A 24,159-nucleotide genomic window follows, 5' to 3' on the forward strand; every position below is an offset into this window, starting at 1 on the left:
TGAGATTACTCCCATTATCACACACAACCATGCCCGGTTTCAGGTCCAGCGGTGCCAGCCACAAATCCGTCTGTTCCTTTATTCCCCTCCAAATTTCCTCCCCTGTGTGCTGCTTATCCCCAAGGCAGATCAGCTTCAGCAACACTTGCTGACGCATGCCAACAGCTGTGCTGCACTGCTTCCACGATCCTACTGCTGCTGGGTTAGCGTTTCCGGATGAGGTACAGCTTTGAGATGCGTTGGAGGAGAAGGAGTCAGAGAGGTAGGTGCTGCTGTTGTTATCCAGTGGGAGGGACGGCGGTTTAGCTGTTTGCGGCGTGGGCAACACCCGCGCCGTAGCAGGTTAGGAATCGCTGCCAGGCTCCACAAGGTTCACCCAGTGCGCGGTAAGGGAGATGTATCGACCCTGGCCGAACGCACTCGTCCAGGTGTCAGTGGTGAGGTGAACCTTGCAGGCAAGCTTCGGGTTATTTTGCTGACCACGTGCTCATGCAACTCAGGCACTGCAGAGCGCGCAAAGTGGTAGCGGCTGGGAACCACGTAACGTGGGATGGCCACTGACATCATGCCCTTGAAGCTGTTTGTCTCCACCACTCGATATGGCAGCATTTCGCAGGCCAGAAGCTTGGCTATGCTGGCTGTTAGTGCCACGGCCCGGGGGTCATTTGCTGGCAATTTCCTCTTGCGCTCAAGCATCTCCGAGACAGACAACTGAACCGTAGGGCTGCACACTGAACGGCTGTTGGTTGTTGTGTTTGATGAAGACTGGGAGACCTCAAGAGCACTATTCCGGAAAGTGACAGTGTCAGCGTCGTCTGATGTTTGTGAATGTTGTTGTGAACCACGCAATGGCTGGGCTACTGCTGCTGCTGAGGAGGGTCTGGTGGTGAGTCTGGTGACCCCAAGGGAGGCAGTGTTGCTGGTACCCTGTCCTGGTGCCCACAGAGTGGGATGTTTGGATACCATGTGGCGGGTCATGCTGGTGGTGGAGAGGTTGTTAATATTTTTCCCCCTGCTCAGGCGGGTCTTGCACACCTTGCAAATCACCATGGTACCAACCTCACTGCAGTCTTCAAAGAAAGGCCAGACTTTGGAGCACCTGCCTTGCTGGCGATTTGTGCTTGCGCCTTTTTGCGTCTCACTTGAACTTCCACGCTTGTGGTGCCTGAAATTTCGCGCCGCCTACCTTGTGGCACAAGGCAAACTCGTGCAGCAGTGGGTTCTTCAACAGACTCATCTGTGCTGCTGCTACGACGGCGATGTTCTCCTTCACATACAAAATCTGGGTCTCTGTCAACATTGTCCATACCCTTCTCCTCTTCCATCTCCTCAAACTCGTCATATGTGATTGTGGGCCGCCGCTGTGGAGTAGAGCTCCCCAGAACAACCTCTGCGCAGCTCACTCCAACGTCGTCTTCCAGATCTTCTCGGCCGACCTCCTGCAATTGAAACCCCTCCTGCCAAACTTGCTCTGGGATTTGGGTTTCAAAGTCCTCGGACTCGCCTTGCATTTCAGTGCGCGGTGCATTTCCCACACTAAATGGTTGTGAATCCGGGCACAAAATTTCTGGCTGTTCCATTGACCTTTGAAAGGTGGAAGTTTGTTGGGCTGGGAATAGCTCCTGCGAATACCCCATTGTTTCCTGAGGAAATTCTTCGGACTGGTTATTTGGCAGTTGTGTGCGTGGTGTCGCTGCCGGTTGTGTCAGCTTTGTGCCCACTGGCTCCTTGTAACTGGCTGAGGACTCGGACCTCGCGCGTGATGTGCTGGTGCTGCTTAACCCACTGCTGGACGCTTGAGAGGTCATCCAATTAATTATCTGGTCCTGTTCTTTTGGATTTGTGAGGGTTGATTTCCTGGACAACATGGGCGGTATTGAGTGGGTTTTCTTCGGTGCTCCACTGTGGCCTGTACGTGAACCGTCAGGGGAAACACCTCTTCCCTTGCCCCTCCCTCTTTCACAGGATTTCTTCTTCATTTCACTTATCCTTAAAGTACACGCTGACTGGCAGCAGTACAGTGGCACTACAGAAATGCTATACAGTGGCGGGTGAGCGGTGTACTACTATTCCCAGCAGCGACACAGAGCACAATGCTATACAGTGGTGGGTGAGCGGTGTACTACTATTCCCAGCAGCGACACAGAGCACAATGCTATACAGTGGTGGGTGGGTGAGCGGTGTACTACTGTTCCCAGCAGACACACAGAGCACAATGCTATACAGTGGTGGGTGGGTGAGCGGTGTACTACTGTTCCCAGCAGCAACACAGAGCACAATGCTATACAGTGGTGGGTGAGCGGTGTACTACTATTCCCAGCAGCGACACAGAGCACAATGCTATACAGTGGTGGGTGAGCGGTGTACTACTGTTCCCAGCAGAGACACAGAGTGGCAGTAAACACAATGCTATACAGTGGTGGCTGAGCGGTGTACTACTGTTCCCAGCAGCGACACAGAGCACAATGGTATACAGTGGTGGGTGAGCGGTGTACTACTGTTCCCAGCAGAGACACAGAGTGGCAGTAAACACAATGCTATATAGTGTGGCTGAGCGGTGTACTACTGTTCCCAGCAGCGATACAGAGCACAATGCTATACAGTGGTGGGTGAGCGGTGTACTACTGTTCCCAGCAGAGACACAGAGTGGCAGTAAACACAATGCTATATAGTGTGGCTGAGCAGTGTACTACTGTTCCCAGCAGCGACACAGAGCACAATGCTATACAGTGGTGGGTGAGCGGTGTACTACTATTCCCAGCAGCGACACAGAGCACAATGCTATACAGTGGTGGGTGAGCGGTGTACTACTGTTCCCAGCAGAGACACAGAGTGGCAGTAAACACAATGCTATACAGTGGTGGGTGAGCGGTGTACTACTGTTCCCAGCAGAGACACAGAGTGGCAGTAAACACAATGCTATACAGTGGTGGCTGAGCGGTGTACTACTGTTCCCAGCAGCGACACAGAGCACAATGGTATACAGTGGTGGGTGAGTGGTGTACTACTGTTCCCAGCAGCGATACAGAGCACAATGCTATACAGTGGTGGGTGAGCGGTGTACTACTGTTCCCAGCAGAGACACAGAGTGGCAGTAAACACAATGCTATATAGTGTGGCTGAGCGGTGTACTACTGTTCACAGCAGCGACACAGAGCACAATGCTATACAGTGGTGGGTGAGCGGTGTACTACTATTCCCAGCAGCGACACAGAGCACAATGCTATACAGTGGTGGGTGAGCGGTGTACTACTGTTCCCAGCAGAGACACAGAGTGGCAGTAAACACAATGCAATATAGTGTGGCTGAGCGGTGTACTACTGTTCCCAGCAGCGATACAGAGCACAATGCTATACAGTGGTGGGTGAGCGGTGTACTACTGTTCCCAGCAGAAACACAGAGCACAATGCTATACAGTGGTGGGTGGGTGAGCGGTGTACTACTGTTCCCAGCAGCGACACAGAGCACAATGCTATACAGTGGTGGGTGAGCGGTGTACTACTGTTCCCAGCAGAGACACAGAGTGGCAGTAAACACAATGCTTTACAGTGGTGGCTGAGCGGTGTACTACTGTTCTCAGCAGCGACACAGAGCACAATGGTATACAGTGGTGGGTGAGTGGTGTACTACTGTTCCCAGCAGCGATACAGAGCACAATGCTATACAGTGGTGGGTGAGCGGTGTACTACTGTTCTCAGCAGAGACACAGAGTGGCAGTAAACACAATGCCATATAGTGTGGCTGAGCGGTGTACTACTGTTCCCAGCAGCGATACAGAGCACAATGCTATACAGTGGTGGGTGAGCGGTGTACTACTGTTCCCAGCAGAGACACAGAGTGGCAGTAAACACAATGCTATATAGTGGAGGCTGAGCGGTGTACTACTATTCTCAGCAGCGACACAGAGCACAATGCTATACAGTGCTGGGTGAGCGGTGTACTACTGTTCCCAGCAGCGACACAGAGCACAATGCTATACAGGGTGAGCGGTGTAGTACTGTTCCCAGCAGAGACACAGCGTGGCAGTAAACACAATGCTATATAGTGTGGGCGAGCGGTGTACTACTGTTCCCAGCAGCGACACGACTGGGGGGACCCTGTCTAGCCTGGCTGGAGAGAGAACTACCCTGCCTGCCTACCCAAAGCTAAACCCACAGACAAATGGCGGAGAAATGACGTGGATCGGGTATTTATTTACCCGAACCACGTAACCCGTTCCGCCAATCAGAGCGCGTTCGGGTCCGAACCACGTGACCCGTTCGGCCAATCACAGCGCTAGCCGAACGTTCGGGGAACGTTCAGCCATGCGCTCTTAGTTCGGCCATATGGCCGAACAGTTTGGCCGAACACTATCAGGTGTTCGGCCGAACTCGAACATCACCCGAGCAGTGGCGAACACTGTTCGCCCAACACTAGTCTTGTGTGTACATACTTGACTTGTAAAAAATGTGGTTGGTCATGCTGTGTAGTATGTTACTGGGAGGGAGAAGGCACCACAAAAAATAACCATGGATGTAATCAGGGCTGTGGAGTCGGTACAAAAATCATCCGACTCCAACTCTGACTCCTCAGCTAATGAAACCACTGACTCCAACTCAGACTCCAGGTACACAAAATGGTTCCAACTTCCGACTCCTTGACTCCAACTACTTAGTCTATTACTTACCATGGCTGTGAATTTGGTACAAAAATCATCTGACCCCGACTCCGGCTCCTCAGTTTATCTCTAAGAAGAAGAGGCAACACCAATATTAGAAAGAAATGTTAATAATCAGTCACAGAAACGATAGGTGTCTTAACCTTCTTAGCGGTATGGACAAGCTCAGCTCGTCCATTACCGCCGGAAGGCGCCGCTCAGGCCCCGCTGGGCCGATTTTCACAAATTTTTTTTCAAACACGCAGCAAGCACTTTGCTTGCTGCGTGTTCATTCAGCTCGCCACCGATGCGCCGCTATCCGCCGCGTAACCGCCGCCCCCCGCCGAGACCCCTGCGCAGCCTGGCCAATCAGTGCCAGGCAGCGCTGCGGGGTGGATCGGAACGCAGGATGACGTCACGACGTCGATGACGTCATCACGATCGTCGCCATGGCGACGGGGGAAGCCTTAAAGGGAATCCCGTTTAGTACGGGATTTCCTTATGGGTGAGTGCGCCAGCAGCGATCGAAGGGGTGGGAGGGATAGCGCAGGGAGGGGGGCATCATGTAGCACTAGGCTAGCTACATGATAGGGACATTTTTTTTTTAAATACTGCTGCGCATGCACCCTGGCGCTCTTAATAGAACGCCAGGGTGGTTAAAGCAGACCTGAACTCAGAACTTCCTCTCTGCTCTAAAAGATAAGCAACAGCATAATAACCTTTAAAGAGAACCCCAGGTGGGTTTGAAGAATATTATCTGCATACAGAGGCTGGATCTGCCTATACAGTCCAGCCTCTGTTGCTATCCCAAGCCCCCCTAAGGTCCCCCTGCACTCTGCAATCCCTCATAAATCACAGCCACGCTGCTGACAAACAGCTTGTCAGAGCTGGCTGTGTTTATTTCTATAGTGTCAGTCTGCTGCTCTCCCCGCCTCCTGCAGAGCTCCAGTCCCCGCCTGCATCCCTTCCCTCCCTGCTGATTGGAAGGAAGGGACGGGGGCAGGGTCCGGAGCTATGCAGGAGGCGGGGGAGCAGCTGAGACTGACACTACAGATGTAAACACAGCCTCACAGCATGGCTGTGATTTATGAGGGATTGCAGAGTGCAGGGGGACCTTAGTGGGGTTTGGGATAGCAACAGAGGCTGGGCTGTATAGGCAGATCCAGCCTCTGTATGCAGATAACATTCTTTAAACACACCTCGGGTTCTCTTTAAAGAGACTCTGAAACCACTTAAAAAAACTGTTTTTTACCTTTTATTCATGCTAGGCATGTTTGCCCCTGCTAAAACGCCGATATCCTGTGGCAGAACGAGGGTTTTTTTACCCCCCAAATCCTAGGAAAAAAATCCACGACTTTCCTGGTCGTGGATTTTGCTGCTCGGGGAGGCAGAGCTTTGGGCTGTAGCTCTGCCTCTATTCGCATCAATCTGCCCACGGATCTCCACCTCTCCCTGCCCCTCTCAGTGAAAGAAGACTGAGAGGGGCGGGGAGAGGCGGGGAGAGGCGGCGATCAGCGCCGATTGACGCACATGGAGGCAGAGCTACAGCCCAAAGCTCCGCCTCTATGCGGAAGGAGCCCCGCAATGTTCCACAGGGGATTTGGAGGGGGTAAAAAAACCCTCGTTCTGACGCGGGATAGCGGCTTTTTAGCAGGGGCAAACATGCTTAACCTAAATAAAATGTAAAAACCTGTTTTTTTAAGTGGCTTCCGAGTCTCTTTAAAGAAAAACATTCATTTGTAACAGCTGATACAAATCCTACAATAAATCTGCAGTGTGTCTACTTCCTGCTTTCATGGAAGCAGACATAAAATTGACATCATGTGTTTACCAATTGCTCTCTGCCAGGGCAGCCAGCGGACACAGGTGAGAAATCAAATTACACTTGTGATTAGTCACAGATGAGGGGGGATTAGACGGGCTAAACTCTCTAAATACATACAGGGTGCATTCCTCTATGTTTTCCTTCTGTCCTGTTCCACAGTTCAGGTCCATTTTAACTTTTTCCCTGCATTGGGGACAGATTGACACATCTTTATACACTTTACCAATGTTACCATCACAGCTAGCCAAGTTTTCCACCTCTACATCCCCTTGTTGCCCCAAGTGTACACTTTCTAGTCCCTCCTTTGTACACTTATTCTGGCAGTGTGGATGCCTTCTGGGAACAGGTGGTGGCCTTTCTACAGGATAACATGTGCTCACAAACTGTACTAGATATTAAAATGTGCATTCTAAACCGTACAGAAGAGAGCTTGTTGTCATGTGACAAGGCCTTCATGGTTGAAACACTGTGGATAAGCAATGCATTGCGTTTAGATCACTGTCCCCGATATGCCTATCCTCAGAGCAGGGCCGGGCCGAGGCATAGGCTGCAGCCACTAAGGGCTTGTTCACACTAAGGGCGATTTCACTCTTTTTTAACCACTTTGCATCCAGACCTTGTTTCCCCCTTATGGACCAGAGCTGTTTTGACGTTTTAGCCATGACCCTAGTTAATCAGCAATAACTTTATCCCTACTCAAGACACTTAAATGATCTATATACCGTTTTTTTCAAGACAAGCTAGGCTTTCATTGGGGAGTAATTTGTACTAAGAAAATAGTTGTTTTCTATTCATTTTAATGGGAAAAAAAAGAGGAAAAAAATTAAAAATGCATGATTTCTCAGTTTTTACCGATTCCAGCTTCAAAATACAAAGTGCTACTGTCATAAAAACCATGCCACTAGTATTATGTCCCCCAGAATAGATAGCCAAATGTGTCCCCAGTATCAGACCCCCCCTCAGTATAGTCAGATATGTCCCCAATATAAGCCACCCCAGTATAGTCAGATGTGTCCCCTGCATTTGCCACCCCCAGCATAGATCGTCAGATGCGCCCCTAAGAATAGTGCTCCTAATTATAGCCAGATGTGCCCCTGGGATCAGCATTCCCCCATTTTAGCCAGATATGCCCCCAGGATTAGAACCAGCCCCCCATCATAGCCAAACGGGCCCCCGGTATTAGATTATCCCCCCCAGGGTAGCCAGATGTGCCTGACTAATAGACACCCCCCCCCAGTTAGCCAGATGTCCCCCAGTGATCTAACATCCCCCCCTTTTCAATTACCCCCTCCCCCCAGGATCGATAGCCAGATACCTACCCATCAGGCAGCCCCCTCGGTGCATAAATAGTTTAAAAAAAATCCTCCCGCAAGCAGCCTCATTCACCTTACCTCGTTCCTGTGACTATCCTGAAGCCCGAGCCTCCGATTCCCGCTCTGCAGTCAGCCCCGCTATGCCGAATATCCGGTCCCGGCTTGATGACATCATCCAGCAATACGTGGCTGAATGCAGAGCGGAGATTGGAGGATGGGGCTTCAGGATAGTCACAGGAACGAGGGTAGGTGAGTGAGGCTGCTTGCTGGTGGATTTTTTTTTTTACTATTTATGCATGGAGGGGGACAGATGAAGGATCGCTGCAGTTGACTACTGCAGTGATCGTTCATGGGAGGGGGGTGGACTAATTGGCTATAAGGGAACATGTTCCCTTTCGCCAATTAGTAATGCCGCTGACAGTGCCGGGGGGTGCGCTCTGAAGAGCACCCGATCGTGCACAGCTGGGCTGCAAATAGGTCAGTATATCTACGTGGCTGTGGCTTGGAGGGTGCCACAGCTGACGTAGATATACTGTAGTGGTGGATTAAAGCGGACCCAAACCAAAATTTTTTTTAATTCAAAATATTTAGCTGCACCACTCTGACACATAAAAAGATAAGTAAACACTCCTTTAAGCCTATGAGCATTTCAGTGCATGCTTTTCACCCTTCTCTTTTCATTACTAGGGTTATACAGGTGGCAGCCATTAGCAATTCCTCCTTTGCTGGAGACCCTCTCCTCCACCAGTTTGCCGGATTCTGTCCCGGCAATATGAAAGGAAGGGAGGGGTTCCTCCAATAAATGTAAAATATTTTATATTTGTCATCGTGCAGCCGAAAAAAGGCTGCTATTTACTATTATAATTTAGAAAATAGATTTTTAGATGATTTTAAAAATTGCCTTAAAAGTGCTAGTGCAATGATGCTCAATGTGAGTGTTCTATTGAAACATCTTTCTATTGAAAGCTGCAAACACCGCGGCACCTGCACCATTTTCTGAGCATTTGTAATTCAATAGAAAGTATAGAGAAATCACGTGTTAGAAAAAACGCTTTGAAAAGCGATTTCCCGAGCTCTTTTATGAATAAATACTTTGTATTTATTCATTTCCGGGTCAAAGAGTTCACTTCCTGACTGACGTCTGGAAGTGTAAAAATCCTTGCTCCAGAAAAGCACTTTTCGAAGCGCAAAATGCTTTTAAAATCACTTACCAAGTCGCTCAGCCCAAGTCTTGCCCAAGGAGTTCTTACTGAATAGGTACTGATCCTAGCCAGGATTCACACGCTGGTCTCCCATGTTGAAGACAGAGCCCTTACCTAGTGCACTATCCAGCCACTTCTACATATTGCTGTATCTGCTGTACCAATGTTCTTGTATGTTATTGGTCTGAGCCATGCTTACGCGCTTTGAGTCCTACGGGAGAAAAGTGCTTTACAAATGTTATTTGTTGTTGTAGTTATACTGCATATGGTGATTAATGTACAGGTAGTCCTCAGTTAACGAACGAGATAGGGACTGTCGGTTCGTTCTTAGCCTGAATCCATCTTTAAGTCAGGACAGCCACCTTTGCCCCATTCTATAAGCAGAGTAGGCGCAGCGGAAGGCAGATAGGGGACATCTCACCTGTTCCACGGCGGTAGAAGGTCCCAGCGTGCTGCACGGAAGCTGCGCGGCCCGTCCTCTCTCTTCATTCGCTGTCCCCCCAGTGGCTTTACATGCGTCGCATAATGATGCATCAGGAGGCACCGCCACTAGGGGGCTTTTCCTGATTGCGTCATTATGCGACGCATGTGAAGCCGCCAGGGGGACAGTGAATGAAGAGAGAGGACGGGCAGCGCAGCTTCCGGGCAGCACACTGGGACATTCTACCACCATGGAACAGGTAAGATATCCCCTATCTAGCTTCTGCTGCACCTACTCTGCTTTAAAAACAGCAGCAGAAGAGGTAGTCCCCGGTTGCATGACGTCATCGTGGCAGGTCAGTGCCCATTCATATTGGCAGGTCATTCGGAAGTCGGGCATTCGTAAACCGGGGACTACCTGTACCATGCTTATTGCTCCTATTTTGATACAAAAAAACACCCTTTGGTTTTTAAAAAAAAGTTTGGTACATTGGAGTTGAATTTCTATCAGTCCAACTGCACAGCACTCCTACCCCTCAGTGTCGGATCAGTGAATAATGACGCACAGCGCCTATGCATAAAAATGGCGCCGCATTAAAAAGATACGCTTATCGCTATTTATCGTTAGTACTGCTTAATAATGGCGCACAGGGAAAAAAGAAGAAAACTGGCCCACACTAACGTTATTTATCAATAGTGGCACACACTAACGTTATTTATCAATAGTGGCACACACTAATGTTATTTATCAATAGCGCCCTACATAAGCCAAACTGCAGACGTTATTTAACTGCAAAACGGTGAATGGATTTAATGTAATACTGTCAAGGTTAGGGTTAGGCACCACTGGGGAGGGGGGGGGGGGGGTCTTAGGGTGAGGCACCACCAGGGGGGTCTTAGGGTTAGGCACCACCAAGGGGGTGGTTAGGGTTAGGTACAAGGAGGGTTCTGTGGGAGAGTAGGGTTAGGTATAGTTACAGTACAATATACACCACCAGGGGGATGGTTAGGGTTAGGCACCACCAGGGGGGTGGTTAGGGTTCGGCACCACCAGGGGAGTTTAGGGGTTAGGGATAGGTACAGAGAGGGTTCTGTGTGTTAACGCTAAATAACGATAAGGCTTTAACGCTAAATAACAATAAGGCTTTTATTATTATTAAGTATTTATATAGCGCCAACATATTACGCAGCGCTGTACAGTGTATATATATATATCTTGTCACTAACTGTCCCTCAAAGGAGCTCACAATCTAATCCCTACCATTGCCATATGTCTATATTATGTAGTGTAAGCACTGTAGTCTAGGGCCAATTTTTTTTAGGGGGAGCCAATTAACTTATCCGTATGTTTTTGGAATGTGGGAGGAAACCGGAGTGCCCGGAGGAAACCCACGCAGACACGGAGAGAACATACAAACTCTTTGCAGATAGTGCCCTGGCTGGGATTCGAACCAGGGACCCAGCGCTGCAAGGCGAGAGAGCTAACCACTACGCCACCATGCTGCCCATAAAGGCTTTAACGTTAAATAGCGATAAGCGGCAAACGGATTAGAGGCAACACTGTGCGCCATTATTCACAGGCGCCATTTTCAGATGGATGCCTCAGTGTAGAGCACAGTGTTTCCGTTTAATGCAAATAAGATAGATCCATCATATTTCTTTATGTTGCAGGGAGTAACAATAATAAAAACCCTTCTTTGACTTTCTTCCTGCTGCACAAGCAATGAATAAGAGTAGAAATCCAGAATTCATTATACTTGGGCTATTTGATGGCCCCGAGGATCAGACTTTCTTTTTTGTAATATTTCTAATCATGTATCTCCTCAATGTGCTGGGTAATTCGACTATCATTCTTCTGGTAAGTATCGACTCCCATCTTCGCACTCCCATGTACTTCTTCTTAGGCAACTTGTCTTTTGTTGATGTCTGCTACACCTCGTCCATTGTTCCAAAGATGCTAGTCAATATTGTATCGAACGATAAGACTGTCTCCTTGTTGGGTTGCATCAGCCAGCTGTATTTTTTCCTGTGGTTTGCCTGCACAGAGTGCTTCCTATTAGCTGTAATGGCATATGACCGTTTTGTGGCCATTTGCAACCCGTTGCATTACACAGTGATCATTAACCAAAAGGCTTGCTTCATTTTTGTCATTATCTCATGGCTGGCCTCAGCTTTGCATTCGCTCCTGCATAGCCTAATGGCATCTACGTTGACTTACTGCGGCATCAACAAAGTTCATCACTTCTTTTGTGACATGGGCCCGTTGTTACAGCTAGCTTGCTCTGATATCTCAATCAACAAGCTTTTGATTTATACGGAAGGGGGCCTACCAGTTTTGATCCCGTTTCTAATTGTTCTGTATTCTTATATCTACATTATCTCCTCCATTCTTAAAATTCACTCCACCGATGGACGACGCAAGATGTTTTCCACTTGTTCCTCTCATCTAACCGTGGTCATCTTATTTTACGGGACTATTGCATTTATGTACCTGCGTCCCTCTTCCATGTCTTCTGTAAATTATGACAAAGTTTTGAGTGTCATCTACACAGTTGTGGCCCCGATGCTGAACCCCTTTATCTATACCCTCAGAAATAAGGAAGTGAAAGGGGCTATGAAAAAAATATTTGTCAAGAAATAGTGTTCGAAAATAGTGCGTTGCTGAATTACACCAAAGGACAATTGTGAACATACAGAGAAGTGATCATATAAAATAGGTCTATTGTGAAAAGTGTTTACCAAACCTTTTAATGATATAAACACACGATAACCATAGTTGTATATTTATTTTGTAGTACATTGAGGGAAGAAACCTTTACTGTTGAAAAGCATAATACAGGTTAAAGAGACACATACAAAATATATAATGATTTGTATGTGTAGTACAGCTAAGAAATAAAACATTAGGAGCATAAACATAAGTCTAATATTGTTTCCAGCAGAGGAAGAGTTAAGAAACCCCAGTTGCTATCTATGCAAAAGAGCCATTGAGCTCCACGACTTTCAAAGTCTCAGAGAGCTCTGTCTTCTGAAGCTTGTTATCTCAACTCTCAGTCATTCTATTTTCTTTTTCTCTGCAGAGGACAGTTCAAAATTCACTGGCCTGCTCTGTAAAATCATTTAGAATGCTGAGTAGTGTGTAAACTGCAAATATTAGAGAATGATGCAATGTTATAAAAAACACTGTACAACTGAAAATAAAAATATGAGAATATTTTCTTTGCTACTAATGTTCTAGTAATTATCCATACTACACAACCAATGCATTATATCATAATTTTTTTTCGTTTCAGTGTCTCTTTAAAGAATGAACGTAAAAACCTGACTTATTCTGCACACCTTAATATGAATAACTAGAAATACTAATACAATAAATTATTTGTTATAATAAAGATGGAAATATTGATGTTGCCACATTGCCCACTGACCTAAAGGATAAGGAATTAGCCATCTAAGTCCAAAATTCTGAGTTGAAACAGCCAAAGCAGGTAACTTCGGCACACGGCTGGGTGTCACCATAGCAGCAATGCTTTGATGCGTGCCCCACACAAGAGTAATTTGGGTAGGCTGGCGATCACCAGACCTGAATTACATCTCCTTATAAGTTGCTACAATTCGGAGGGGGAATAATATTTAACGCCGCCGGGGAGCTTAGCGGCAGAAGGGAGAGCCATCATTCAGCTCGCCCTATGCCCAACTCACCAGCGGCTGTATCATATGTATGCGAAACAGCACCTTTAATGACTCATAGAAAGACAAAAATATTCAGGATACCCATGTTTACCTTAATTTTCCTGGTTTTAGCATCAGAAACACTCCTTATAGCTATGTATTGCTGCATGTTAATATGTAACCCTGCCCTCCCAGTGATAACTAGCCTTCTGTCCCAGAAGACTCTGGGAGATCAACTGACATGACTTGGCGGTATGAAAGCGGTGCAATTTTTTTTTGCATGCTTTCAGACCCTAAAACCTGGAAAAAAATCATTCTGCTAGGGAGATCTGCAGCAGCCCACTCAATCACTCACCTCCCTGAGATCCAGTGCTGCAGTTTTCCCTCCGTCCTCTGGGTGGCACTGTAACCCTATAGCGAGAGTGCCGGCTGTTGTCATGACGATATCTCACCGGGGTAAGCAGAGCCTCGGAGAAGCGGAAGAAGAATGGCGGCCAACTTTGGGATCCCCCGGGAGGTAAGTTAAAACACCCGCTTCATGCATTACTCTGCATAGACCTCCTGGTGGCTACCATGAACTTGTGATTACCACTAAGGAGGTTTATAAAGTAAAAGTTCCTCTTTAAGTTCCATGTAGGGTGGTGGAGACGTTATTAACAAGCTGTTAAAGGGGAACTGTAATGACAAAACGGCCCCTGGGGGGTACTCACCTCGGGTGGGAGAAGCCTCAGGATCCTAATGAGGCTTCCCACGCCGTCCTGCGTCCCTCGGGGGTCTCGCTGTAGCCCTCCGTACAGCCGTGACGCAATATTTACCTTCCTGGCTCCTGCGCAGGCGCTCTGATGGCTGTCGGCGCCGAAGTAGGCGGAAATACCCGATCGCCGTCGGGTCTGCTCTACTGCGCAGGCACAAGTTTCCGGCGCCTGCGCAGTAGAGCGGACCCGACGGAGATCGTGTATTTCCGTCTATTTCCGTGCCGAAAGTCGCCACAGCGCCCCCGCTGGAGCCAGCAAAGGTAAATATTGAAGCTACAGTCGGCTCTGTCGCCGGCTGTTCGGAGGGCTGCAGCGAGACCCCCGTGGGACAGAGGACGGCGTGGGAAGCCTCATTATAATCCGGAGGCTTCCCCCACCCGAGGTGAGTACCCCCCAGGGGAGGTTTTTGTTGTTACAGAGTCTCTTTAAGTGTTGTAGTTGCTCTTAACCCTATCACTAGTGGTAGGCATGGGATCCCTCAGGGTTTTGAGTGTAAACGACCACTAGTCCTCACCAAAGTGTTCCACAAAGCGTAAATGGAACACCACCCCTATTGGGCGGGGGACTACTTTGCTGCAAATATGCCATCAGGTTGCTGTCTCTGAGGTTGCACCACCAGTGATACGAGAGACAGGTGATGTAGATACTTGTAGAAAAAGGTGCACAGGACCAAACAAATGGGGCTCTATGGAGTGTTCTAAGCCCAAGAACAGTTCATCATATATATCCAAAAAAGAGCAAAGTGGCTGAGCACATCCAATTAAATCACCTGTTATCACGCTGGGAAATAACAGGAACTGTATAATACACAATAATATACAATGTGTAGACAAGGTTGGTCAGAACTTGTGCACAAGTTTTACAGAGTCGAGGTACAAAATGGTAAAGCGTAATCGTAGTCAATTTCAAGCAGAGTCATACACGGTAATCAGGATATTACGAAATTATAATTACAGTGTGAGAGAACGCGGAAAAGTCGCCGCGTGTGCTGACAGCAAGGCTGCTGATTCCGCGTCTAATGCGGCAGTTTGCACGCGGAAGCGTGCGTCTGGTAACATGGCAGAACGCGGATAAGCCGCCGCATGTATTGACAGCAAGGCGGCTGGTTCCGCGTCCAGCGCGGCGGTTTGCACGCAGCAGCGTGTGTCTGGTGTGACTGAGTCTGTTAGTTCACACAGTGTTAGGAATACGCGCGTGCGCGCTGAGAGGCAGAACTTTTATGATGGGTAAGGGGGGATCAGCTAACAAAGCCAATCAGCTGACCCCAGAGCTGGTAACTATTGGTTGATCACGTAGGGGTGGCGCCAGAGAGCACTACTCCATATATAGTTACTGCTGGCCAGTCACAAGTTGTCTGCCGTTGCGAACACTACGTGAAAGCACTCAGACCTTAGTCAGATCCAACAGTGTGTTTGAACCAGGAGGACCTGGGAATTCACACTGAGCCAGATTACTACTGTATTATTATTCTGGTATACTTCAGGCTAGTTCCAGGGTGTAGATAGTGTTGGGCGAACACCTGGATGTTCGGGTTCGGGCCGAACAGGCCGAACATGGGCCAGATGTTCGGCATGTTCGGCCCGAACGCCGAACTCAATGGGAGTCAATGGGACCCCCGAACATGCCCATTTTGGGGGCCCTATGGGGTCGCAGGCATAAGGGGGGAGCATGCCCCGGTCGCGGGGGGGTCGGAAATTCCCCCCACCCCCTCCGCTAGCGCTCCCCCCTCTGCCCGCTTCTCCATACAAAAAGTTTGAAACAAGTTCAATAGTACCTGGGCTGGTGGCACTGGCTGGCAGTGGAGTGAGGAGGAGGAGGAGTCCGAGTAGCAGAGTGACGTTGAGGCCGGGCAGCGGGCGGTTCAGCGCTAGTACCCTTGTGGTACTTCCGCCCTTTCTCTGACCTCACGTCCTCTGCGTGATGACGCATACGAGGGTACGCGTGATGCGTACCCTCGTATGCAGAGGACGTGAGGTCAGAGAAAGGGCGGAAGTACCACAAGGGTACTAGCGCTGAACCGCCCGCTGCCCGGCCTCAACGTCACTCTGCTACTCGGACTCCTCCTCACTCCACTGCCAGCCAGTGCCACCAGCCCAGGTACTATTGAACTTGTTTCAAACTTTTTGTATGGGGAAGCGGGCAGAGGGGGGAGCGCTAGCGGAGGGGGTGGGGGGAATTTCCGACCCCCCCGCGATCGGGGCATGCTCCCCCCTTAGGCCTGCGACCCCATAGGGGCATAGGGGGGCAGTATTCGGCCGAACAGGGCCCTGTTCGGCCGAACAGGGGCCATGTTCGGCCATGCATTCTGCAGTTCGGGCGAACCCCGAACAGTTTGGCCGAACACCACCAGGTGTTCGGCCGAACTCGAACATCACCCGAACAGGGTGATGTTCTGCAGAACCCGAACAGTGGCGAACACTGTTCGCCCAACACTAGGTGTAGAGACCACGGACCTCACACCCAAGACTAGGGAACTTGTGTTATCATTCTGTTTATGCTTCAGACTAGTTCCAGGGTGTAGAGACCACGGACCCCACACCCAGACTAGGGAACTTGTGTATCATTCTGCTTTATACTTCAGACTAGTTCCAGGGTGTAGAGACCACGGACCTCACACCCAGACTAGGGAACTTGTGTATCATTCTGCCTATACTTCAGACTAGTTCCAGGGTGTAGAGACCATGGACCTCACACCCAGACTAGGGAACTTGTGTTATCATTTTGTTATACATCAGACTAGTTCCAGGGTGTCGAGACCACGGACCTCACACCCAAGACTAGGCAGTGTTTGATATCTGTTATGACTCATTGCTTTCCTGACTACTCCTCTGTCTTCTGATTCGGTACCTCGCATATCTGATACTCCGTTGCCAAACCCTGCTTGCCTTGGATACCGAATCAGTCTTCTGTCTTATGTCTTTGTACTTTGTCTGTCCGTGTGTTGCCGACCTGGCTTGCCCGACCGAGAGCTATCTCTCCCATTAAGAGATAGTCTCCAGATCAGTTAGTGACATCTACCTTCAGGTGTCACTCACTCTCTGGTCCTTCCCACTTCCAGCCTGACTCCACCCCTTGGAGAGTCTCAGGCTACTGGAAGGTTTCTGTACTCTCAAGAGCAGTATTGCTCATACTGCCTTCAATCACCTGCTTCACAGGTGCATTACTCAAAGTACTACTGTTACACCAAACTCTCACACATTTATAGGTGTCCAGAGGTTATCAGTATATCTGTATTATCGGTGATTCTGCAGATCATCAATAATCAGGTATATATCTGCATTCTTGGTGATACTGCAGATCACCAATAATCAGATTCTCTTTGCGTGCTGACACCGATCGTTACAGAACGGCAGACCAAAACCAAATGGACGCACTCAACAGTCATCTGAATGCACTCACCACCTCGGTGAAAAATTTCATCCAAGTGCTGGACAACCATCAGACCCAGATCAATGCCTTATCTGGGTCTGCGCAAGCCCTACAGACGGCTGTGAATACAGTGCGATCTCCTCCTAGCACAGACATACGCATGTCTGTACCTGAAAGGTTTTCTGGCCACAGATCTGACTTTCAGAACTTTAGAAACCGAGTATTATCATACTTTGAGTTGAGACCTAATTCTTCAGGAACCGTAGCACAAAGAATTACGTTTATCAAGACACTATTGTCAGGGGATTCCCAGACCTGGGCATATAATCTCCAGCCAGGAGATGGGGCTTTGGCCTAGGTTGAGGCATTTTTTAAAGCCATGGCTATAATTTATGATGATCCGGACATTGCCTCTACCGCAGAGCGGAAGCTCAAGACGTTGCGGCAGGGCAGGGATCCGGTTGAAATTTACGCAGCTGAATTCAGAAAATGGGCAGTTTCAGCCAGATGGGGGTCATTTGCACTACTAGACTGTTTTTTGTCAGGGCTGTCAGACGCGGTCTCAGAGTTAATGTTGGGACATCCTGAGCCAAAATCTATCGATTAGGCCATTTCATTAGCCATCAGAATTGATTGTCGTTTACGATACCAAAGACAGACCCGGGGTAGGAACAATGTGAGATATTTGTCCTACGCGGCGCCTCCATTTGTTCCATCTCCACCCGCTTCACCTCCACCAGAACCAATGCAGATTGGTCGGTCAAGATTGTCCCGGGTGGAACGGAGACGCAGAGAAACAGAGCAGCTCTGTCTTTACTGTGCAGAGGGGGGTCATAAAGTGCAGAATTGTCCAAAGAAATCGGGAAACGCTGCCGCCTAGGTGTAGTCGGAGGTAATACCCTTGGCACTCTAGATGATAAACGTTTGCTTCTACCTTGTACTATATCTTGGCAGTATAAGACAGAGACCACTGGGGCCTTCATTGACTCTGGCTCAGCAGTCAATTTTATGGATTATGAATTTGCTAAGAAATTGGGGATCCCGATCTCCCCATTAAAACAACAGATTCGGGTCACTGCAGTGGATGATTCCCCCCAGCAGAGTAACCACCCTCTATCCCAGACCCCAGACTAAAGGGTCACAATAGGGGTGTTACATAAAGAAAGTTTACCATTCCTGGTGTTACGAATGACAACCTCCACAATCATTCTTGGCATGCCATGGTTACAAAATCACTCGCCTCAGATCAATTGGGCTACAGGTCAGCTAACGAGCTGGTCTACCCATTGTTATCATCATTGTCTAGCGAAAGTCACCTTAGGTAAAACCAAGATTCACTTGGAGGGATTGCCAGATCAGTATTCAGAATTTGCGGACGTATTTTGTCCCAAGTCAGCAGATAAACTTCCTCCACACCGCCCTTTTGATTTCCCCATTGATCTCAGGTCTGGTTGTATGCCCCCTAGAGGTCATCTCTATAATTTATCTGGGCCAGAGAAATTAGCCATGAAAGAATACATCTGAGAAAACTTAGCTAAAGGTTTTATTCGTCCTTCTCGATCCCCAGCAGGGGCAGGTTTCTTTTTTTGTGAAAAAGAAGGATGGAGGCCTCCGTCCATGCATTGATTATCGGGGCTTAAATAAAATTACAGTAAAAAATCGTTATCCTTTGCCTTTAATAGACGATTTATTTACTCAAGTCACCAATGCTAAGATTTTCTCGAAAATGGATTTAAGGGGTGCTTACAACCTTGTCCGGATCAGGGACGATGATGAATGGAAGATGGCCTTTAACACGCCCGACGGGCACTACGAGTACCTAGTGATGCCCTTTGGGTTGTGTAATGCCCCGGCCGCCTTTCAGGAGCTGATTAATGAAGTCTTCAGAGAGGTATTGGGCAAATTCATCTTGGTATATTTAGACGACATACTAATTTTCTCGTCCAACCTCTCAGAACACAGGAAGCATGTTAAGTTTGTGTTACGGAAGTTGAGACAAAATATGCTGTACGCTAAGTTGGAGAAGTGCATTTTCGAAGTGACCTCTGTCGCCTTTCTGGGGTACATAATTTCGACCTCTGGCCTCTCTATGGAATCTCGAAAAGTTTCAGCTGTCTTGGAGTGGCCCCAACCTATAGGACTGAAGGCTCTCCAGAGGTTCCTGGGGTTCGCCAACTACTATAGAAGGTTCATAAAGGGGTACTCTACGGTGATCTCACCTCTCACCAGTCTCACCAAGAAAGGGGCAGATACTCACCATTGGTCCCATGAGGCCCATGCTGCTTTCTCCACTCTGAAGAAATGCACCCATTTTGAGACATGTTGACATCACCTTTCCCTTTATCGTGGAGGTGGATGCCTCGGAGGTAGGGGTAGGGGCTGTGCTGTCTCAGCGTTCTGGTTTGCAGGGAAAATTGCACCCTTGTGCCTATTTTTCCCGTAGGTTTTCACCCGCAGAGAAAAACTACAATATATGCAATAGGGAACTTCTAGCCATTAAGTTGGCCTTTGAGGAATGGCGACATTGGCTAGAAGGGGCAGAACATACCTTTACTGTCTACACTGACCACAAGAATTTGGAATACATTGAGGGCGCTAAGAGACTTAGCCCCCGACAGGCCCGGTGGTCATTATTTTTCTCAAGATTCAGATTTGTAATCACGTATACCCCTGGTAGTAAAAACATCAAGGCTGATGCCTTATCCAGATGTTTTGAACCCGAGACAGGACAGCCCTCAGACTCAGAAACCATTCTCCCTCAGAAAGTGGTTCTGGCAGCCACTGAGACCTGGAGGGACTGGACAGAGATGTTGGGTCCGTTCCAACAGGATGTACCAGAGGGGAAGCCTGAGGGGGTCATGTTTGTACCATTGACATTTCGTCTACAAATACTGCAGTTGTTTCATTCCCACAAGAATGCTGGGCATCCTGGGGCAACCAGAACTCAGGACCTCATTGCTAGATGTGCTTGGTGGCCGTCATTGGCAACTGACTGCAAGGAGTATGTGAGAGAATGTGCAGTGTGTGCTAGAAGCAAACCCTCCCGTCAGGCACCTGTTGGGACATTACAGCCCTTACCAGTCCCGAGTGAGCCATGGACCCACTTGTCCATGGATTTTGTGGGCGAACTCCCCAGGTCTGAGGGCATGGTGGTCATTTGGGTGGTAGTCGATCGATTCAGTAAGATGGCCCATTTTGTCCCCCTGAAAGGACTCCCCTCGGCCCAGGAATTGGCCAATCTCTTCATCCAACATATTTTCCGCCTGCATGGCATTCCCGAAAATATAGTGTCAGATCGGGGAGTCCAATTTGTTTCCAAGTTTTGGAGAGCATTCTGCCATCAGTTAGACATGGAGTTTTCTCTTTCATCAGGCTACCACCCACAGACCAATGGCCAGACCGAGAGAACCAATCAGTCTCTGGAACAATTTCTGAGGTGTTATGTTGCAGACGCTCAAACCGACTGGGTCAAATTCTTGCCGTTTGCAGAATTTGCACACAACAATTTGAAAAGCTCCTCCTCAGGTTTTTCCCCATTTCAGGTGGTGACAGGAAGGTCACCTAAGTTCACCCTATTGCCAGTGGCTTCTACTCCGTTTCCAGCCCTGGAGAATTGGCAGGAGTCTTTAAAGCAGATTTGGGGAATTGTTAAAAGGAATTTGGGGAGGGCTTTTCAGAGTCAGAAGAAACAGGCTGACAAGAGACGTTCCGTAGAGTGGTAATTTCTTCCAGGAGACTTGGTCTGGGTGTCCACACGATATTTGGCTCTGAAACAACTGTCTCCCAAGTTAGGTCCCAGATTTGTGGGTCCTTTTCCAGTGACCACGAAAATCAATAATGTCACTTATGCCATTGATCTCCCTACCAGCAGGTGTGAGGTCGTTCCATGTGTCCTTGCTCAATCCGGCAGTGCACGTGGATTCCGCTCCCCCCCCCCCCTGTGTTGATTGATGACCAACCTGAGTATGAAATTGAGAAGATTCTGAACTCACGGCTTGTGCAGAACCCTGTGCAGTATTTGGTTCACTGGAAGGGGTATGGCATAGAGGAGAGAACTTGGGTACCAGAATGTCGCATGCACGCAGAGGAGTTAAAAAGGGAATTCCATAACTCACATCCTGGAAAGCCGGGTAGGAGATGTCCGGAGTCCACTCCTCGGAGGGGGGGGGGTACTGTATGAGAACGCGGAAAAGCCGCCGCGTGTGCTGACAGCAAGGCAGCTGATTCCGCGTCTAATGCGGCGGTTTGCACGCGGAAGCGTGCGTCTGGTAACATGGCAGAACGCGGAAAAGCCGCCGCATGTATTGACAGCAAGGCAGCTGGTTCCGCGTCCAGTGCGGCGGTTTGCACGCAGCAGCGTGTGTCTGGTGTGGCTGAGTCTGTTAGTTCACACAGGCTTAGGAATACGCGTGCGCGCTGAGAGGCAGAACTTTTATGATGGGCAAGGGGGGATCAGCTGACCAAGCCGATCAGCTGACCCCAGAGCTGGTAACTATTGGTTGATCACGTAGGGGTGGCGCCAGAGAGCACTACTCCATATATAGTTACTGCTGGCCAGTCACAAGTTGTCTGCCGTTGTGAACACTACGTGGAAGCACTCAGACCTTAGTCAGATCCAACAGTGTGTTTGAACCAGGAGGACCTGGGTATTCACACTGAGCCAGATTACTTGTATTGTTATTCTGTTTATGCTTAGACCAGTTCCAGGGTGTAGAGCCCACGGACCTCACACTCAGACTAGGGAACTTGTGTATCATTCTGTTTATACTTTAGACTAGTTCCAGGGTTTAGAGACCACGGACCTCACACCCAGACTAGGGAACTTGTGTATCATTCTGCCTATACTTTAGACTAGTTCCAGGGTGTAGAGACCACGGAACTCACACCCAGACTAGGCATTGTTTGATGAACATCACAAAAAGAACAGTAGTTCCCTAAATCACCGCACCACTCGAATATTCAATAAACTCATCATCTTTATTCAAAAAGTCATTAAAAAACACTTAAAAACACAAGATGGCCGCCATGCAATGACAATGTAAGTCAAATGTCCATAAATATCAATATATATGAAAAAGCTTTTTCATATATATTGATATTTATGTGTTTTTTAATGACTTTTTGAATAAAGATAATGAGTTTATTGAATATTCGAGTGGTGCGGTGATTTAGGGAACTACTGTTCTTTTTGTGATGTTCATTGTAATTTTTAGTTCCTTTCTGCACACTCTCATTATAATACTTGATATTTATAGAGTAATTGATGGTGCTTGCCCTTTCGTTTTATGTTTGATTATAGGCATTGTTTGATATCTGTTATGACTTATTGCTTTCCTGACTACTCCTCTGTCTTCTGATTCGGTACCTCACATATCTAATACTCTGTTGCTGTTATGATCATGTCTGCAGCGTTTACTGCTGGCTGCAGTGGTATTGTAACCCAAGCAGTTCTGATGTCATTACATGCATTTTCTTGCATAGTTTGGTTTGCACTTAAACTAGTTGCTGATTCCATCTGCAGTCACTCTGAAATTAATGACAGTTTAACATGCTCTTGTGTAAACAAACATTGTCTGCTGCAGTGGAGGGGCAGTCCCTTTCCTGCAGGCTGCATATCATCCTGTTCCCTGTATTACTCCAGTCTTAGTCAGAGTTCCTGCTTATGTCATATATCGGTTCATTGCCGATATATACATATGTTAGTCAGACGTTACGAATAGTTTCATTGATAGCTGTAATTGTAATACGCTAGGAAATCATACTTATTGTATATTTATCTGTGTTACGTTCATCTATCTTGATCCTGCTATTTTCTGACTATTCTGTCCTGTCTTTGTGAGGCACGCCATCGCCGCAACGCATTGGCTGCCTCATTCTAGTCTGTCTGGTTTTGGACGCTTGCTGTCGCTAAGTAGCCGCTAGCTAGCAAGCGTTCATTCTGTCTACTTGTTCTGATCTCCTCAGTCCTGGTTTATGCGCTCAGCGCTACTTTGCGCTGAGACGTTATTACGAAAGTGTTGTTTGTGGCTGTTCGGATCTGCACCGGCTCTGTGCACCACAATCTCCTATTGGAGTCAGTCCTCTCCTCCACTAAACTGGGGATATCCTGATCCCTTGTGCTGGTGTGTGTACCTCCTTCACGTCAGCTTATGTGTTGTATGTTGACTGTGGAGATTACACCTCCAAGCTTAACAGTTGCCAAACCCTGCTTGCCTTGGATACCGAATCAGTCTTCTGTCTTTGTACTTTTTCTGTCTGTGTGTTGCCGACCTGGCTTGCCCTGACATCGAGAGCTATCTCTCCCATTAAGAGAGAGTCTCCAGATCAGTTAGTGACATCCACATTCAGGTGTCACTCACTCTCTGGTCCTTCCCACTTCCAGCCTGACTCCACCCCTTGGAGAGTCTCAGGCTACTGGAAGGTTTCTGTACTCTCAAGAGCAGTATTGCTCATACTGCCTTCAATCACCTGCTTCACAGGTGCATTACTCAAAGTACTACTGTTACACCAAACACTCACACATTTATAGGTGTCCAGAGGTTAGCAGTATATCCGTATTATCTGTGATTCTGCAGATCATCAATAATCAGGTATATATCTGCATTCTTGGTGATACTGCAGATCACCAATAATCAGATGGGTGGGTGGAGTAAAGCCGGAGCAAGAAGCAGAGGTAGCCGCTAGTTGGGTCACAGTTAGAAGGGGTAGGGGAAAAAGTGACAGGGAGGCTAGTCCCGAGTTGTCCCTCACTAATAAGTATGCTTGTTTGCGTAATATTGGGGAGGATGATTCTGGAGTAGCAATGCTGCAGCAGGATGTGCTCCTTAGCAACCAAGGGGCAGACTGCTGTAACGAGAAAGGGAATAGGAGTGCAGCTAAGGCTAGACAGGTACTGGTGGTAGGGGATTCAATTATTAGGCGCACAGATAGGGTAATCTGTCGAAGAAACCGTGAATGCCATACAGTC

At 48.2% G+C, this 24,159-nt stretch overlaps 1 protein-coding gene across 1 annotated transcript; it reads left to right on the plus strand.

Moving 5' to 3' along the window:
* Positions 1 to 11,209: 11,209 nt before the first annotated feature.
* On the plus strand, positions 11,210 to 12,037 carry LOC137522030 (olfactory receptor 1468-like). The gene has a single exon (XM_068242049.1). The coding sequence runs from the start codon at positions 11,210 to 11,212 to the stop codon at positions 12,035 to 12,037; it is 828 nt and encodes a 275-aa protein (XP_068098150.1).
* Positions 12,038 to 24,159: the final 12,122 nt, after the last annotated feature.

The sequence above is a fragment of the Hyperolius riggenbachi genome, chromosome 6, assembly GCF_040937935.1.
Source record: "Hyperolius riggenbachi isolate aHypRig1 chromosome 6, aHypRig1.pri, whole genome shotgun sequence".
Taxonomy (NCBI): domain Eukaryota; kingdom Metazoa; phylum Chordata; class Amphibia; order Anura; family Hyperoliidae; genus Hyperolius; species Hyperolius riggenbachi.

Excerpts from the sequence above, each read along its gene's own strand:
- LOC137522030 (XM_068242049.1), top strand. The coding sequence starts at position 11,210 with ATGTATCTCCTCAATGTGCTGGGTAATTCGACTATCATTCTTCTGGTA.